At 43.4% G+C, this 20,121-nt stretch overlaps 1 protein-coding gene across 1 annotated transcript in view; it reads right to left on the reverse strand.

Annotated features, from left to right (window-relative positions):
- The window catches only part of RANBP9 (RAN binding protein 9), a 38,770-nt gene extending 34,622 nt beyond the window's left edge, over positions 1 to 4,148 (reverse strand). The window contains exon 1 of the mRNA XM_064705201.1: positions 3,381 to 4,148. Coding sequence (XP_064561271.1) covers positions 3,381 to 3,843 — 463 coding nt within the window. The 5' untranslated portion in view covers positions 3,844 to 4,148. The remainder of the gene's footprint in view (positions 1 to 3,380) is intronic.
- Positions 4,149 to 20,121: the final 15,973 nt, after the last annotated feature.

Genomic DNA, 20,121 nt, shown 5'->3' on the forward strand with positions numbered 1-20,121 from the left:
CTTTCTTTACCACTTACCTACAGCTCAGAGCTGTAAAAATTATAATTAAGTGAAATGACATCCATTTTTTCCTGATACAGTTTTTCATTGTCTCCCTTACAAAGAAACACCACAAACAACAGGTAGTAAGACAGTGTTAGCTTTCTATCAGCTTGCACAGCTAACTGGTAGCAACACAAAAATGTATGTCTGTCCATAGGAAAAACAAAAATATTCTAGATATAGTCTATAAGACTATGTATTTCATATATTTACAGTATCACTGATGACATTGTCTGTGTATTTCGTATCAAGATTTTAACAAAGCTACCTAACCTGCTAAACAAAAACACTGCCCCATTTAAGCTTCCTTTCCAAGTAACACTACGATTCTGAGAGATAGCACAAAAAAGCACTGACTCTTGGGTTTTGTTGGCCTTAACAAAATTTGAAGAGCTTTTATTCTGATGCTAGACTATACTCCTTTTTTTTAAACCTCCACCATTAGATCAATGCCTGGTTTTGTGGCAGTTTCCATTTCTTAAGCACTCTGTAGGATGCTTGCAAAAATCTTCAGGTCCAGAAATGCAGTACACAAAACATCCCAGCTAGCTGCAATGGGTAGAGACATTCACTGCACTTCATGCTTCCATACAACTTATCCACTGATAAGCAGAAAAATAAAAGGAATCTTCAGAAATTGCATCGAGAGGACCGTCATCCATCTCACAAACCAGTGAAACAAAAATATCACTGTTCACAATACATCAGCACATTAAAATTATGAAGGTATCTATATGAAAAATAACTTTTAAAGCTTTTGCGCTGATTGTTTCTCTCGTACATTTTTTCAGTAGCCCCAACACATCCAAGGTGAAGGCAAAGCACTGCTGTTAACACTTTCTGCCTCCTATCAGAAGGAAATTACTCCAGAAGGAAATTACTCCAGAAACACAGTTCTACAGCCAGAAATCTACAGAGGCACAAGAGAAAATTTATACTACAGTAATAGAAAATAGTAAGAATTGCTTTAGGTTACTGGCTTCTTTGGACAGATCTATCTTTTTCCTTGAGTATTTTGGTCAAGAATACAACAGTTCTTTATCTCTGCTCAACATATAATTCATATTTCCTCTCAACAAAAACATCCAATGTTCTTCCACTACTACTTAGGTAATTTCAGAAGCACTGAAAGTGCCAATATTACAAAAGAAGATACTGTGAGTGCTTTCTCTTGAGATCTGGTATGTAAAACACTATTTCACAGTGCCAAGCACATTCCTACATGCCACCTTGCCTTACTCTCTTCATTGAACCTCCTCATTTTCTCCCCTTTTATTGTATTCTTAGGGCTGAAGGATCCAGGAGGGAGAAAAGGCAGGAGATGTTCAGCATGTTTGCCTCCTGGTTCTCAGGTAGAAATACTCTGATGCCATTCACTGCTTAGCCCAGTTAGCAGCTCCAGGTGCCAGGCTGGTAACATAAACATGGAGTTGCCCTAACAGCCGCCTTCATTAAATTACCCAGAAGAAAAGATGGGCCACTTAAGAAGCCATTTACTCCCCTCTGCACTTAGGAAAAAGAAAAGCACAGACGTGTTATATTGGCACCTCTGCTTTTCAAAGTCCTTTGGGCTAACCTAGGAACTCTTCAACCTTCAGCACTTGCCATTATTTAAGAGCTAGAGTAAAGGTATTTCATTGTTTTAACCTACTGACTGTGCTTCATGACTTCTGTAATGTCTTTGAAGTAATGATTTTCCGTAACACCGTGGAAAGGAGGTATGTGAGGAAAAACAGGGATACCACAAGGAAAGCCTGAAAATATACTTCTGCAATAAAACTGAGAGATCAGAGGTTCGACCTCTAAATTCTAGCTTATGAGAAAAAGAAGTTGGCCAAAGCAAAACAAACCAGCAGAAGGAGTTGATAACCACTAAGCTATGATCATCTTAGAAGAAAAAAACACCAAAACCAAACAACTCACTGCCACTAAGCACCAGAAAATACAAAATGTTTCTAAAAATACAAGGTCATAAAACACTGAACAAAAGCCAGGAAATTCAGAGTTGAGTATTAAATTACACATCCTTAAATCACTCGGTGCCTCCCAGAAACCTGCTCTGTAGTCATCAGGCTCCTTTATTATCTTTGTACGGTGCATTAAACTTAGCATTTTTAACAGAGTATTTTGTGTGTGTGTGTAATATTAAAACCTCTCTATTTAAAACAAAAAAAAAAAGTCTCCCAGAGTACATTTAATCCTTTCATGGCAGCCAAATCCTGCCATGTGTTTGTGTTGCCGTTTTCCTCCTCCGATTAAACAGTAACATGTTTATCGAAATTTCCCTTGAATTTCTCCACTGCAAACTCTGAGAAAGGGTAACTGCACGGTTGTTTTTTTCCCCTCCCACTACGTTCATTTGACTACAGGCTGATAAAGGATCCAGTTCTTCACAGCCAACTCAGAAGTGGCTTTGAATCCACAACACTTCTACTTTAGGACTTTGGGCCTAGAACACCAGATGCGTCTGTATTTTTTCAGGTCAGAGTGTAGGCTTATGTTTCCAGGTTTTATGACATTTCATAACAATCAACACAAGTTTTTCTTCTAATACCTCTCGCTGATGTTATTTTTTAATACAAAAGCATACTGTTTTTGACCTTTTATTTGAAAATCTGTAACTTTAACTGTGAAACGTCTAGGAGGAAAGTTTTAGTCACCTTTATTAATGTTAAGTCCTACTGTCGTTCCTTCCCTCAAATCACTCTGTGCAATAGTTAGGCAAGACTATTACCAGTGACTTTAAAGTCATTTTTTTCACAGCTTAAAAATAAACCGTGTTTTTCTCAGTGCTTTCCCCTCCCGTCATTTCCGTGTTCAATAGCTTAACGCTTGCTGCTCTTAACTCCATTTAACCCTTGCTCTTCTCGAGAGGGGGAAAAAAAAAAACCAGCCACTTCTTTTTCTCGCTCATTACCATAAACAGGACACGTCATGCCGAGCGTCCTTTATTCTCCTGCCTCCGACCCAAACGTTCCGGCGATACCTGAATCCACGGAGGAAGTCTCGGAGTTTACATAATGCCCACTCCAGAAGCATAAGGAGGCGGGGGCGGCCCCTTGTGTCCCCCTCCCTTTCCCCGCACGGCGACAGAAACGGGGAGGGGGAGGGGAAAGGAGAGAAAAATAAACCTGAAATAAGGGAAAACAAACCCCTTATCTCCCCGCTGCGGGGGGAAATTTAGGGGATCGGAAAACAGGGAAGAAGGGGGGAGAGGAGCGTGTGTTATTTCCTGTTATTGTTACTCCTGTGCCCACTGCCCGACGGAGGGGTCGGGCTGCCCCCGGCCCCTGGGGGGGACCGGGGGTGTCGCGGCGGCCCGGGCCGCCCCTCCTCACCTTTGTAGTGCACCCGCAGGTTGTTCTGCGAGAGGCCGATGTAACTGAATTTGTCCTTCGGGCTCCAGGAGCGGGGCAGCGGCGTCTCCTGCTCGTCCACGGCCGGGTAGAGCCTCTTCAGCCGCCGCTTCAGCTCCTTCTCCTGCTCGTTCAGGGCCGGGTCTCCGTGCGGGAAGGGCGCCGGGGCGCTGGTGCCGCTCCCCGCCGGCAGGCCCAGCGCGGCGCCGGCACCGCCGCCCCCCGCGGCCGCGGGCCCGCTGCTGCCGGCCGTGGCGGCGGCGGGTGGCGGCGGCGCCGCGGTGGCCGGAGGCGGCGGTGGCGGGTGGAGCAGGAGCGCGGCGGCCGGAGCGGGGCCGGGGCTTGCGGCGGCGGAGGGGATCCCCGGCGCCGGCGGGGGAACGGCGGCCGCCAAAGAAAGCTGTGGCGACGGCGGCTGTTGTTGCTGCTGCTGTTGCCCGGACATCCCGGCTCCGGCCTCCTCCTGCTCCTCCGCCGCCACCTCCCGCGGCGGTCGCGACTGTCACCGGACGGGCCCGGGGGCGGAGCGACGGGCAGGCCCGGGTCCGTGCGGAGCGCGGGTCACCCCCACAACCGGAGCGTCTCGGTAGAAGACAGGGGGCGGGGTGGGGGAGGGTTGGCGATGACGGCGGCCGGTGGAGGTGCCCGATGGGAGCGAGGGGCGTCGCGGGGCGCGGCGGGGCCGGGGGCGAGGCGGGCAGAGCGGCGGCGGCGGCGCCGGGCGGAAGCGGGAGGCGGGCGGGGAGCGGGCGCCGCGGCGGCGAGGCTGGCTCGGCCCCCGGCCCCTCCTCCGGTCGGGGGCGCGCCCGGCGCGCACACGCTCCGTCCGGCCCTCGGCGCGCCCCCGCTGCCGCGCGCCCCCGCGTCAGCTGAGCCCGCGGCCCCGCCCCGCCTCCTCCCCGCGCTCGCGGCGGGGCGGGGCCTCCGCCCCTCGGCGGGCGCGAGGCGCGGAGGGAGGGGAGCGGGGCGGGAGAGGGAGGAACGTGAGGGGTGAGGGTAGGTGGGGTGGCCTGGCGTTACCGACAGGGGCCCTTGGGGGTGATGCTGGAGCGATCCGTACCGTCCGGAGCTGCTATAGGGCTCTCTGACGTGACCCAGACCTGTCGCGAGCTTTTCTCCAGGAGGAAGTCTGCGCGATCCCCCGAGAGTGGTGGGGAAAGGGACACTCACCCTCAGTGGCTTACTGAAGGGTGTTGCTGCCGAGGGCCAGCCAAATGGTTACTGTCCCCTCGTCATGGAATTATCATGGAATCAGAATATGCCGCTGGAGAGCTTTGTCCAAATGCGTCTTCAACACTGCCAGGCTTGGTGCTGTGACCACTTCCATGGGGAGCCTGTTCCAGTGCTCAGCTACCCTCTGGGTGAAGAATGTTTTCCTGATCTCTACCCTAAACTTGCCCCAACAGAGCTTCATGCTGTTTTCCTCGAGTCCTGTCACTGACATTACAGTCATGAGACTGTAATGATAATTCTCTTCTCAGTGTTGACCTGGGCACATCAGACCTGTTGAAAAGTTTTCTGGTGTAACCCAGACCTGCTGAAAGATTTTCTCTGGGACAAAGTCAAGCTGACCCTCAGAGGGGTAACGGGGACACACATTAACCCTCATGTGTTAATGACCAATTCAAAAGGATTGACTAACCGCAGTGAGTCCAAAGAGGATTGTCCCTTCCTGATGAAATGATGAAATTAAGCAGTCATAATGCTGACCCTTTTCCTCCCGGGATGGCCTGGGCTTGTAATAGCTGCCATGACCCACAAGCACTGCTGGATCAAATGACAATTCTTATAAAAGAACATAAACTATGCACATATGCCCGCATATATATACACACACACACATATACATATACACATACCTATGTAAACACCAGCCACTCAGTGTCATTTCACTCTAGTCCACTCCAAGTGATCTGTTAACAAGAACCTCAGTTACCCTGCCTTCAGGTGCAGGTCATGACAATGAGTTGGAGAAGAAGGAGAAGGTGGCATGGCATCAGGCTCTGCCACCATTGGGGATGTTTGGGGATGGCAGCTAGGGAAAATGGAGAGAGGCTGGTGTGTGCCACCAAGGAGGTCTGCTGCCTTGTGTCCAACACTGCAGCTGCTCTGGGGAAATGCCACTGAGAGCATTTTGCAGAGATGGGAAAGCTTGGGAATGCCTCAGCTCAGGAAGACAGAAGGAGCAGCGCAGTGTTTCTGAGGGGGTTTTGTTTGGGGCCTGTTTTCCTTTGGTTTGTGTGTTGCAGGGTGATTTTGTTTGTGCTTAATGTTGTTGGTTATTCAGTGGTTGCCTGCACTAATATATTCACATGGCAGCAGTGAAAGAGAAATGGTTTACAGATTGGCAAGCTTGCCTTGGAAAACATAAGGAGAAGAAGGAATGTCCCTGGCAAATCTAGAACTTGTGTCCAGTTCTGGGCTCCTCAGTACAAGAATAACAAGGAGTTCTGGAGAGGGTTCAGCAGAGGCCACAAGGATGATGAGGGGTCTAGACCATCTCTCTTATGAGGAGAAGCTGGGGGAGCCGGGCCTGTTTACTCTGGAGAAGAAAAGACTGAGAGAGCATCTCATTAATGCATATAAATATCTCAAAGGTGGGTGTCAAGAGCATGGACTCTTTTCAGTGTGCCCAGCAACAGGACGAGGAGCAGTGCCTATAAATTAAAACAGAAGTTTCACCTGAACATGAGGAAGAAGTTTACATCGAGAGTGGCAGAGCACTGAATGGACTGCCTAGGCAAGCTGTGGAGTCTCCCTCTCTGGAGGCATTCCAAACACACCTGGATGTGTTTCTGTGTCACCTGCTCTAGGTGACCCTGTCTTGTCAACAAAGTTGGACTGGATGATTTCTTCCAACCCAAAAAAATTTGTGATTCCATGAACCTGAAAATGTTGATCACTTCACAAACCCTTTTCCAGCTGCCAGCATATTGGAGTACAGGCACAGCAGCAGGAAACAGAGGAGGTTAATTATGCTTCATCTGTGTGAAATGGCGTGTGAGGTAATGGAGGTGTGACACTCACAAAGGCTTGTATGAAGCTAAACATTTCTCACCTATAGTTACCAAAATATCCTGTCACATGCAACTGCTGGTGATGTCTAATAGCATTTATGGCTGGACAAATTACAGTTATCTAAAAATACCCTATCAGGAGGAGCTGCAAACTGTACAAGAGTAGAAGTGCCTAGGATGGAAGTTGAAACACAAGTTGGACCATGCCTGAGGTCAATTACCCTGGGACTGTAGGCTATCTCCCACTATATATAAGTTTGCCTTCTAATATTTAGATGTTGTTGTAAACTGTGAAGCTTAGATGTTTACATTTTTATTAAAAATACAGTATTTGGCTAACAATAGACATTGGAAGATACATTTGTTATGTTCCTGAGCGTAGATGCATCTTAAGTCTTTTGTGATTGTCAATAAATCTTCTGCCATATCTGCTTCCTCAGTTGTGTCTCACTTCTAGCATTTGTGCCAAAATGCTTCATGTCACCCATGTGAGATTGCCACCATGAGGTTCCTGTTTCTTGAACAGTAAGGCAGGAGAGCACACTTACTTCTTGACATTATTCACTACTTTGCTACTCTGGTTGCTTTTATCACATCTTTTGCCATCTTTCAAGGATAAATAATCCAAGTGTAACAAAGCATTGTTTTTTATAAAAGTCTTTTCTCCAAACTATGCACCTAAACAAACACATTCACATGACTTTTTCTGAGTGAGGATAGACTGCACACTATGCCAGAGGTTTTGTAGAGAATTCTAATAATTGGTGTTAACCAGTATGTTACGTATCCCTCCTGTGTTCTACTAACTCGTTTTCTGACTACAGCTTTGTGAGGATTAGAAATAGCAGATAGATATTTACATAAATGCCCAGTTTACTTTCCAGTTTAGTATAAATTAATGGGAGCTTGTCAGATTTAGAAGTGGCACTCACATCCCTCCCTAACGTGTGTTGTTTTGTATTTTCAGTGTTGAATTTAATTCACCATTACATGGTGCATTCTATTTTGTTAGCACTTCCTCATCATCACAGTCCCCCCTTGTCTTGCTTAGCTGAAATAATTATGACAGCTGCAAATGTTGCCATCTCACAATGCAGCCCTCTTTCTAGATCAGTGGTAAATACAGCAGCAATATGAGACTTGCTGCAGAGCCCCGAAGCTGACTGGCGCTAACCTTCCGCCATCGCAGAAACTTGCAGTTCAATTCTGCTCTTTGTTTTCCATCTCCAGTTTTTGAACCATGATTGTACTTTTCTTTTTGCCTAGTGATTACTTAGCTGCTTGAGTCCTCTCTGGCTTAGAGATTTAATCAAAGGCCTTTTGAAACACTGTAAAACATTGACTAGTCCACCAAAATCTCTTTGATTTTTTGGGGTGGTTTCTTTTTTTGATGCTTGCAAAGAATTTCAGTAGATGGATCAGCTAGAGATTATTTAGCTTTGCAGAAAGCCAAGCCCCCCTTTTTTGTTAGGCCTAATTTTGACATTTAAATGCAAACATTCTCTTCTGTATGCTTGGTTTTCATTTATGTTTACTTTAAGGGACCATTTCTATCAAGGAAAAAGTGATCCAAGCATTCCAGGCACTGAGGGTATTTGTTTGGCCTCTTGTTGAGCCTATCAGCAGGGAGTCAGCACGTGGAACATGTGTTTTAAAGCCAGTGCAGGTGGTCACTCCCTCAGTCCAGGAGCCATATCCTCTGGGCAGATGTGCTACGTGGGCATCAGCTCACTGTCAGATGCACCCATCGCTCTTCCTGGGGAATCCAGAGTCAGAGGAGAGGGGAAAGAAACCCCGGCTGACACCCTTCAGGCAGCGCCAGTAGGAGTGAAACCGTCCTGATGGCACAAACACATCTTCTTCTCACAGCAGAGCTTTGTGCTCAGCCTCGATGTTGCAGAGGTTAATTTAGCTCCTGGATCCTGTGTTGGCTGCTCTCTGTGTTTTCATTAAGAGTGAGTAAGTGGGCTAGGGCCATCTGTGCCAGTGATGCCGATAGCATTCTGGCTGTCATCAAGAAACAGAGGCAGGATTCTCCTTGGGAGTCTATTTCTGTATGTGTCCTTTGTCCCTGCTGTAGGACCAAGCCTCCTAGTTGCACATGAATTTAGTGCTTGTGCTGTGGCTGCCAGCCTGACACATTTCCAGCCACTTCTCTGAAATTTAATATCTCTGGTTTGTAGTGATGGTAACTGTTTGCTGTTCTTTGTTTAGTATTCCTCCCAGTTAAGCTTTTCCAGTGCGTAGTTTCTTTGTAACTGTTTTGGAATTAATTTTCCTGCTTCTAGAAGCTGCTTGGAAATCAGCAGTGTGTTATTTATTATTGTGCCTACTGAGCTGGTTTACTGATCCTAGCAAGAAAAGAAAACCACTAAGAAGTAGGCAATGATATTTGAACAGTATGAAGGATAGATCTCTTTAAGCTACCTGAGCCTTTTTCTCCTTTTTAGCCCTGCTGATTTAATTGCTTATGTATAGGATAGGCTTGATGAACTGACAAATGGAAGACTTGCCAAAATGAATCACAAATGAATTATAGGCCATCATCACCTATTAACTTTGTTGAATCAAATGGTAATCCGTTTGCAATTTAAGTATTACTATATTGCTGCTCATGGTGCTTCTGCTTTGATAAAGCTGAGCAATCTGCTAATAGAAATAGTTTCGTTGTATGACTCAACGATGCCTGTGCTATCTTAGAGCAAAAGTGATTAGAAATCTCACTTGTTTGCCAATGCTTCAGTTGTGGTATTTATATATCTATACAATATATCAGGAGAGATATAGATAGATAAATATCTATATTTAGTTAGTTTTGGTACTTGAACATCAGCATGTATACACAGCGGGATCAGGCTTGTTCTCCTTATTCTGTTCTTACCTTTCTGGTCTGTACACGAGCACTGTGACCTACAGGCACACCAAGTTTTATAGAAGTATGATTCACTCTTTATACAAAATCTCACCAAATTTAATCCCTGCAGTCTAATTTTTCTTTTATTATTTCTTTGCATTTTGTTAATGAGTTTAGAGAGTTTATTTGTAGCTAACTTTGTGCATTTCTTCCTAATAACCATTCACATGTCTTTACAATATCCTCTTTCCACACTGAAGAACAATTATTCTGGATCATTTTGTAGTGCATAGACTTGTGGGTTTTTTACTTAATATTAAAAGTCAGTTTAAGGAGAACTGAAAATCTGTTCACTGGAATAGCTCATAAATAGAAGATTTTATAGTCTCTGCTGCCTGGGTTACTGTACAAGCATCGTATTCCAACTAAAATCTCGAAATGTGCACAAAAATAAAATGCCCTCCATGCTGAATAGAATGTTTTTTATTCACAACAGAAATTTATGTGGGGGCAGGATAGAAAATATGATGAGACACATTGGCTTATTCCCTTTGTGAAAGCAGATATCAGACCATAGCACGAGTATAAAATCACTAGAGAAGTGATTCTCAGCTAGAAGGACAAGATCCATTTCTGAGTCATCATGAATTTCTGCCGAGGGTGGAAGCAAGTTGGCATGATTTAAATGTTGAAATATAAGGAAAACTATTGAAGGGTGACTAAAAAAAAAACCCCACAGCAGCCAGATTTTCTATGGGAAAAGAGTTTGTTTGGCCAGATCAGCCAGAATTAAAAAATCCTGTTGTGGTGTGTAACCAAGGCTGAAGGACAGGAGGAGATTAAATGAAAGAAATGAAGAGCTCACCACACAGCCTTCTTGGACTAATGGATGGAAACACTCTGCGCTCCCTTTTGTCTTACCCTGGCTGGGCACATTAGCAGGCTGACTCCTGCGTGTGCCTGGAGCAATTCCAGCACCCTTTTAGCTAGTGGGGGGCAGGTGGGTCACAAAACTGCCGAGTTTGGAAACTACTCTGTGGCCAGGCACCATAAGACGCCCTCTCTGTGATGTTTAGGATGGAAATTTAAGAGTTACGTGCTTTTGGTAAACAATTTAAAGTTCCCCTGGCAAACCAGGCAGTGTTTTGTTTCCAGGCTGTGCATTGGTAGGGTGCCCATTACCATAGATGAGCAAGCTCAAAGACTGCAGGCTTTCAGAAACACATGGGATGTGTCAAGCTGACCCACTTCTGGAAAGCCAGGCCAGGCCTTTGTGAAATGTCCTGTACTTGTTAGATGTTAGGATGTCAAGAATGTTTAAGTCTCCACTGACGTGATAATTATTGTTATGATGTTTATAGAGGTGGGAGGGCCCTAAGGGAAAGGCGGCCAAAAAGAAGAATCAGGAAGTGAGATGAATAAGGCTTCAGGAATTGCACACAGATAGAGTTTTGTCTTGCTTTTCTCTTTAGCTCACTTGGCTCTTCAGTAAAAGAGATGCTTACATATGAGAAACTATTTTTTTCCTCTCTGCATCTGTCACACATACAAATTTAAATGCTCCACATGTTAATTTAGCGGCAAAAGTAGATTTTAAATGGACTTTAGTGATGTGAAATTGTCAGGTGAAAACACAGTGTTCTAATAATCTTCAGCTATTGTATCTGCTCCCACTCCTACCAATCTGTAGTTTGTCTTTTTCACATCTGTTCCAGGGAAACAAGCACTGAATCCTGAATATCTGCTGAAATCTGAAATCCTGGATATCTGCTGTGCTTTTTAGACTGTAGCATTATATTGTACATGACCAATCACTATTTTATGATTTATGGAATATGTTAAATATACAAGAAACACATAGCATGTACAGACAGTTGCCTTCTTTTATTTCAGAAGTAAAAAAAAAATGTGTCTGCAAAGCACATTGTCTGACAAAATGCAAAGAATTTTTCTGACTTTGTTCAGTCATAGTAACCTTGGAGAATACTTGCATGACAGAGCAATTAAAATATTTCAAACAAGGTCATGATTTTGCAGGTGATTGTTTTTAAGATTAGCTTGCCATTATGTATGCTGTCATGATTGCAGTGTATATGCTCAGAAGCTTGGAGGAAGAGTAGCTTCCTGTTCCAGTACATGTTATTATTATTATGATCAGCAATTATTGTTGTTTGCCAAGCCAGACCTATGCTAACCTCTGTCATCAACAATATTGTTTAATCAGCTTGAAAATTACTGAATCTTATCTACTTGACAGCTTATCTTACCTTATGAACTTATCTGTGTGAGGATATTATAGAACATGATATAAAAATCTTCAGTCTATAAAAACCACAGTATCATCACTGATTTGTCACAGCTGCATGGCACTGCCTCCCTTTGAAGTGTCTCAGTAATAATTCCTTTCTGGGAATCAAAAAGTTGAGAAAATCTGAGGGATGATCTGACCTCCTGTCCCCTCCATGGCTGGACCTGCCATGCCATGAGCATTCCTGGCAGGCACTTGCTTAAACTCTTCATTAAACCTCCTGTGACTGAGACACTAACAAGTTTCTCTTGTGTTTTGACTAGCAGCAATGCTTGAGTGGTTTGAAAATACATATTTAATTTGGATAATCTGAAAATTAAATGGAATACAAGCACTTCTGTTGCTTTAAATTTTTTTCAACTGTTTTTTTTTTAAACATAGAATTTAAATTTTGATCCAGATTTACATTGCCACAGTGAGTGTTCAAAACTCATGAGTCAATGCCCACCCACAAATGAAGTTGGCTTAAAAGCCCATTTTCTTAAAAATAAGACATTTAGAGAAGATAGGTAGGTGGTTGGTTATTTGCCATCTGTTTTATGAGTTTTTAGGAGACTTTCTTTTCATATTTACAAGTTTTGTGGTACAGAAAATTAAAAACTTGCTTAAAAAATTAGAAAAGGTAGGATTCTTACTGCAGTCTCTTGACTTTGACCCCAGAACAAAAAAGTGTTGAAGGATTTGCCATGAAATAATAAAAATCAGCAGCCCTTAATTTGACCTGACAGTGTTCTCCTCACTGCTACAGCTTTGTAGAGAAACAAACAGTAATCTGTATATATAGGTCCCCTCACATTTAATATATTTGGCATATTTTGAGAAAGGCTGAGGAAAAATATGGAGTGCAAATCCTTTCCATCTCAAAAACCTCTCCATTGTATATTGCTAAATGCAGTTTTACTTTTCTCCTTCTTAAGGTAATTAATGCATAATAAGGCTTTCTAATAGGCAAATACTGTCTGTACTGGGTCTTAATAAGTTAAGCCTCGTGGTAGAGAGGAATTTATTTTAAAACATAGACTTTGCAGTAAAATAACAATTCAGTGTTGTCATGGATTTGTCACATTTGGCTTCTTCTTGGTAATTAAAGGAACCTTTCAATAAACAAGCGGTTTACTTAATTTTAATGGTCTGTTCTAGGATAAACTGGCTTGTTCGAGCCTCCTTATTTCTTCTAGTGAATATGTTACCTTGCTGGTGTGCCAAGCAACTTTGAGCAAACTCTGTGAATGCAAATACCTCCTTTTGTGCAGCACCTTGCACTCGGCTGGCAGGCTTGGTGAGAGCAGCTCGCGAGTTTCCTGGAGCGCCGTATTAAATTCATATGCACCATAGCGCTCATCCCTGGCTCTGACCCCACCCTTCCAAAGGTGCCATCTGCAGCAGGCCCAGAGCTGTAGGGAAGGTCAGCCCCTCCAACACTAACCAACAGCAGGAAGTTGTATTGGAGATCCAGCTCATTACTGACAGGCAAATCCCATATTAAAATCATATCTGTGGGTTAGTAAAGTTTGATTTTTCTTGTTTGCAACAACCTTAGGGTCCGTGCTAAAATGAAGAGCTGAAAGTATGTTTTCAAAAGTTGTTGCCATACTGCAGAAAGGTACAAACTGGTGCATAAAGAGACGTGTTTCAGTTTTTGATTGCCATAAGGTTTCTGGGCCACCCAAGCCTCTTAGCCAGTGAGTGACACACTGTGGGAGTGCACCAGGAACCACCAAGCACTACAGTTTCTCTCTGTGCAAGGTGTGCACCAGTCATGGATCAGCTGGTTGTGAAATTTACTGGGAAAAAAATGTATTACTCCCAGTAAGAGTGCTCTGTGTCAGTACCAGAAGCATGAATCACTTCACTGACCAATACATTGAGCTTCTTACCTAACTTCTGACCTTAGTTGTGTCAGCATTTAATGGAGAAAGAAAGGTGCCTGGAAACATCCCTCCCCTTCCAGCACATTTGACAAAAACATATGAACAAGTTCCAGATTAATCAAGCATTCTGTGTTCTTAAAAAAGTTATATATGATCATACAAATTAAGACTACCAGGATGCAAGTGCATTCAGAAAGAATTAAAGCTGCAAGGCTTCATCCAAATTATCATATTTCTAATTATTATGGATGCTTGGCTTTGAAACCTTTATAATGTCTTACAATATTTTTACAGGCATGAGATATTTATGTTAAACTCACTGTATGGTAAATTTTAATCTATACCCTTTTAAATAGTATAATTTGGAGGGAGAGGAGGAGGTTTTTGCTCTTAGTGATTTCTTGTAGTACATATTTGACTTCTAGAGACAGCATAATATTTAAAGCAGGCTTTTACTGTCCAAATCCTCTGCCTGCAGCATAAAACTCTTTATTTGATGCAAACCAGCACAAGGGTCTTTACCTGGCCCCTGTGGGTCCCTTAGGAGCCCTTTGGTGCCACCCAGCACCCTGATCACCACAAAGCCCAGCTGTGCCCTAGCCCAGCCTGGCACACACGTGGCCCTGGACACAGAGAGAAGTGGGTATGGGCGAGCTTGCTGTCCCTCCACCCTGCCCAAGTTTTGTGTCTGAGCAAGGAGAACAGGAGATAGCACTGGCAAAAATGCTGAAGAGATGGGGACAAAAGCTGCTGAAGATGCAATGCAGCTGAAGTGAGATGTGACTCAGTGGCATGTCATCCCTGGCTCATAGGAAGAGGTGAGACAAAAGCTTGGGCAAGAGGAAATACACTTGGAAAATTAAATACTTTATGAGAAAAACAGCATCTTTTCTCTTCCTGATGTCTCAATTTTCGCTGCTCATCCAGGAATTTCTGTATGTATTATGAGACATTAATGCTGGCCCTGATTCTGGTGACTGTCCCTCATCAATAGAATAAGATATGACCTTTTGCAGACTTGTTACATCTTTGCAGCATTTTCTCTCTGCCCTCCAAACCTCAGTCTGTTTTCTGCATTGAACTTTCCTGCTGTGTATCTTTTAAGCTCTTTTTATGCAGAAGTAAAATTTCCTTGTGGGCAGAGATGCTTATTTGTCTGTTATAATTTATCCACTGTATGGGAATCATGAAGTTATATAAACCAGCAATACTATTAATAGCAGAGAAGGCAGCAACTTCTCTTTCAAACTTTTAATACAAGTTCTCTGTCAACTTAAATGGAAGCACAATCCATAAAGTGGCACAGTCTTGTGTACAGGAACATTGAACCACGGTGAAAAATGTAGGAAAAGGAAGTATTATAACCATGTCTACTCACAGAGAATATAAAGGCAGCCACACAAATCTTTTAAATGTTCCTTGATCAGGTGTATGCTTTCAGCTCGGTATTGGCTCAGGTGGGATTAATGTGAACTGGAGAACAAACCCAGCAAACATTGTTGGAGCAGCAGGGCAGGGAAAGTTTAGGGCAGCCCCCTGCTGTAACAGGAAACTGCCTGCTCCTCGTTAATGAACCGCCAGTGACAACTGTGTGTGAAAGCAGCAGCGCAGAACCGGCCAGCGAGAAGTGCCAAGTGATGGATATCTGAGCTTGTGCTCTCTGGCTCTGGCAACCAAGGGTTCTCTGCATCTCTGAAGAAATGAATGCTAATGATTACACATCCAACAACATCTTTTAAAGGGGTGTCATGAAGATGGGCATCAACGCCGCTTGAGAGATAGCTCTGCTTCCTTTTAATATGGATCCTAAAATCAGGGGAGGGTGGGAAGAGGAGTAAGGGCTTTGTGCCACTAGAATTAACCATGTATTTTATCAAAATTTTGTTTAGTTTCTGAGCCTGTATAAGAATGAACTTTAATTTTTAACTGAGAAGAAAGGACTGTACAGGTCCAGTGCTTGACTGAACTTTAAAAACATGGTAAGAAGGAGCCAGGTGTCTACTACTGTATTGAAGTTAACTACATTGCTGAATTAACAAGGCCAGAACTGCTATTCTATTTATTTACTTATCATTAAGTGATAGAACATTCTCTTCCACATCCTGAAGGTCATTAGCACAGTATATTTATTTTGGCTCCTTAGTGATGTTGAACATCCAGTACTGTGCCTTTTACAAGCACATACATGAAAGAAATTCACTAAATCATTCTCCTTCAGTGCTGCCAAGAACACAACAAAGTGTAACCAGGCTGCATGTGGTTTGACTGTGGTAAAATGTCTGTGCCCTGCGTACACTGCAAGTGTAGCTCTACTGGAAGAAATATCCCAGGTAGCTTTCAAGGGGGTTGGATAATATCCTCTTGGAGGAACTTGAGTGCCTGGTAGAAGAGATGTCCTCAGCTGACTCCAGTTTGATTCCTCTCTCTCACATCCTGTGTCTTAGATGAGAGTTACATTCATTGTTGTGGTGCACTATTCTGATCCACTAATATGTTTCCTCCCACAGTTATGAAGTAGTGAGGACAATTTAACCAACAGTACTTTAGTTACAAAATCAACAGATGCATGACTTAACTTTGGCACTGCAAGATGATACACTTAAAATAAACATCAAAATAATACTGCAGAGTTTTGCCTTTGTTTACTAGGGCTCAGATGATGGAAAAATCATCGACTGTAATACTGCAAAAAACCCTGACCAGCAGCTCCAAAACAACAGTCCTAGTTCCTGATCATCCAGTCTCACTTGTATTAGTAGGATTTTGAACTCCCTTGGAATCTCATTGGTAAATCAAGCTTCACGTTGGTGCCTAATGTATCAGGTATCAAAGCCAGGGTCCTGTCTCCGAGCAGGAATGGAGAGCTTTGCTATGAAGGGACACACAGTGTTTGAATTATGCCATGTGTAAATGAGGAAATAAAGATGAGGTTACAAAGAAAAGGCAAGCCAGGGATAATCTGACTAATATCCCTCTTTGGGGGGATTTTTTTGATACAGAGTTGAACTCCAAAAGTGAACTTAAGAGATAAGATATGCTTATTACTGTACAAGACAATTACAGGATCGTGACTGTGTATGTTATAAAAAACCTTTCCAGTAGCTGATGTCTGTAAGAAAATGTATTTAGTACTAATTTACTTTTTTTTTTTAAGAGAAGATTATGCAAAAGAGTGAAAGAGGAAACATCTTTCAAAATTAACTGATGCATCTCTAGCCAAATCACTTGGCTGTTGCACTTGAATCTCTTTAGAGAGTCCTCAATCTGAGGACCTGAAAGTTACTGGAAGACAAATTTAATCTCGCTGTTGGGTGCTTTTTTAAAGAGGCAGAGACACTTTCCAAATTTGACAGACCTTCTGTGTGGGGTTAAGTGAACTCCCAGGCTGGACTGGAAAGTAAGTGTTGCAGTGAGGCTTTTAAATGTAAGCAGCTCTTCCCTGCCATGTCCTGAGGCTGCTGCAATTCCAGCAGCATCCCTGCCTGGCTGGGCCAAGGGCATGCATAGTTACAGGTATGATAAATTTTGTATTTGTTCCCGCAGAGGCCACCTTAAGAAAAAAATTCAAAACAATGAGCAAAGTCTGCATTGCTTGTACATGTTCCAAATAGGTCACAAACATCTAATTTAAAAGCTTGTCTCTATTACTGTTGTGCCTTTTTTAAAACAGGCTGAGGAACAGAAACATTCAGTGATCATCTGTTTCTGCCAGTTCTGTGGTAGGTTTATAAGCACTTTGACAGGTGCTCTTCATGTTTTTATCTGCTAAAAACAAAACAAAGCAAAGGAAAATTCTGTACATAAGTCTGCTACATCAGTGAAACCATTGCTGTAAAGAGGGTCTGTAAACTATACAGTACTTCATCTGTAGAACTCCATGTGATTTCAGAAAGGGTTATTACCCTGCACTTCCTGCTGGGAAAACAGTCGTGAAGAGGTGCAGAGACTTGGCCAGAACTCACCCAGCTGGACAATGTCAAAACTGTGAATAAATCCCAGGACTAATTCTTTATCCTAGAAGCTGCCTCAAAATAAATAATACGGAGAATTGTGCAATGAAGAGTGCTCTCGGGAACAATGGCAGAACACAAGATGAAAATATATATAACCAACTGAAATACTGTGAAGTAACTGGGTTCAAGACAAGAAAATAACTACAGAAGCATGTGTGAGATCAAGCAACATGTAGTAAAGGAACTTTGCTTTGGCCAGGCAAAGTTTTTATTAGAACGTGCCACGTTTTCTAGATTATGTCTCTATTCATGTATTTTATTATCTTTTTTTTAGATTATCAAGGGTAGCAAAAATGGCTACAGCCCTGGAAAGATAATTATCCACAGTTTCTGGAAGTAAAATAGATCTACATTTGCAGACTCTGAATGTAACTGATGTGTTTGACTCGTGTGTACTATCTAATCAGTTCTGAAGCTTGTTTCGTGAAGTTTTTCCATGCTCTCGCTGATAGAGCATTCAGCTGGAAGTTATCCACCACAGCAAGAATTATGGCATAGAGCCCTCTTGATCTATGGGTGCCTTGGGGTATGTGCAACGCAGCTGACGTCCCGAGGCCCTTGTACAGGGAATTACTGTGTACACATGCACTTCAGCTCTTTGCTCTGCCCAGGCTGTGGGGATGACCACACAGTCCCAGGACTAATGTTTGAAAGGTTTCCCACAAGCTTATTTTGTAGCTCTGGTATTTTGAGGACTCTCAACTTCATTCATCCCTTCAGAAAATTAGTGGAAGCAGTCAGTCCTGGAGGAGTTACCTTCTTCAGCCCTTGGCAGTAGAAGGAATGCAAGGATGGAGTTAAGTAATTAACATCTTCTTTCATCATCTACTTTCATTTGTCTCTCATGTCTTTCATTATTTCCTCTTATTTATTATCATTCTTTGCCATAAGATTATCTTGCAAACTCCTCTGAGTTTAGGCTACTGCACAGAACTGCAAATCACAGTCTCTGATATTCATCCTGTTTCTTCTGTTTTTCTTTCAAACAGCCCTCAAGACTTTCTACTTGTCTCTTTCAGGCCACTCATACTTTCAAAATAACCTCATCATATGACTGAAATCCCTCAATATGGAATATGTTGCTTAGCTACTGCAAAGCTGAAGGTCAGGTTTGAAAACTACTTTGCCCTGGGTTGCAGCTGCCTACCTTTTGGATTCTGGGTGATTACAGTTTAATGACACCTGGCCAGCCCATCGCCAGAAGCACTTGGAAACCCAGCCCAGCAGGAGGTTGTACGCCAAGAGCAGTGTCTCTAAGTGCAGAGTTTGCATCACACACACACACAGAGCTGTGAAGGTCTTAAGAGTGAACTGGCTGGGATGGATTCCTCAAATTGTCACACGTGTTGTCCCAGGGCATGGGGCCAGCTCTCTCACTGACCCTTCCCCACAGCAGCATCCTCATGAAGCATCCCAGGGCTCCACTCCTGGCCCTGTGCTGCAGGAGGGAGACCAGCCCCTCTCGTGGGGCCTGAGGGGTTACCTGGGTGAGAGGGGCTTGCTTGCTGCCCACATCATGCCGAGGTGGCAGACCTGTCCCTTGCAGGAGCGCCAGGATCCCGCTCCAGCCGCACGTTCCTTGGAACAGGAGATGAATTTCTCGTCAGCCAGAATTTTTCTATGTGCTTGTGCTGCTGCACAGCACTGATCACCAGCTGAACTGTGGTTTCCAACTGCTGTCTGGTCCTCCTGCTTCTACCACTAACAAAAAAAGAAGTCTCTGCTTCCTGACAGAGTGCTCTGTGGCAGGACACTGGGAATCCCAATGCTTGTCCAGTGTCAGGCCCCTGCACCCCTACCATTTTTCTGAATAGCCTAGCATGTGTGGAAAACATCTTGTCCTTTCTGCATGCTTTGCTCTGCTGTCCCTCCCACCAACTAAGTGCATGGACACAGTCAATTAGAAGAGAGAGCAACAATGCTGGAACTGATTTGAATTTCAACCGGGACCTGATAGCAACTAGAGCTATGTACAGAGAGATGAGAGCAGGCACCCAAGGACCTGCTGAGTGCCCATATAAGCTAAAAGTAGTTTTTATTTTAAATTTTCACTTCAGTCCATACCTACATTCAGATTAGTTGTAGATAAGCAAATGCTGATTTCTTCTTTGAGCGCATGATCATGAAAAAGAAACAGTCCACGACTGGAAATATTTTCTACAAGAAAAGCACAAAATCCTCCTTCATTTAATGAGTCCTCTTAGAAAGACTTTAACTTCTGTAAATGTCCACAGTAAAAAAGCAGCACTGATGTCAAACTATGCATGGGAGCATGGGAGACTAAGCATTAATTGAAGTCTTATTATAAATTTCTATTATCTGCATTCAGGTTGAATCTAGAGCCCTCAATCAAGACAGGCTTCATATGTGCTAAACACTACATCCATAGAAATGACAATTTGCACTTTAAAGCACTTAACATCTAAATAGGCTACATGAAATAAACTGATGTGAAGTCAAAGAAGTGAAGGATGCCCACCAGCTCTTCACCTGGACACAATCAGTAGGATACTTGCTGCATTCAAAAAGCCTGACCTCTATGTTCTTCTTTTGACAGCCTGAAAACTCATTGATTTTAATGGGAGAGAAGCACAGGAGTATTTTTCCCCAAACATACTAATGACCAGCACTGAGGAGGAATTTGAGGATGAATGACTTAC

Source organism: Zonotrichia leucophrys, chromosome 2 (genome assembly GCF_028769735.1).
Source record: "Zonotrichia leucophrys gambelii isolate GWCS_2022_RI chromosome 2, RI_Zleu_2.0, whole genome shotgun sequence".
In the NCBI taxonomy this organism is placed as follows: Eukaryota; Metazoa; Chordata; class Aves; order Passeriformes; family Passerellidae; genus Zonotrichia; species Zonotrichia leucophrys.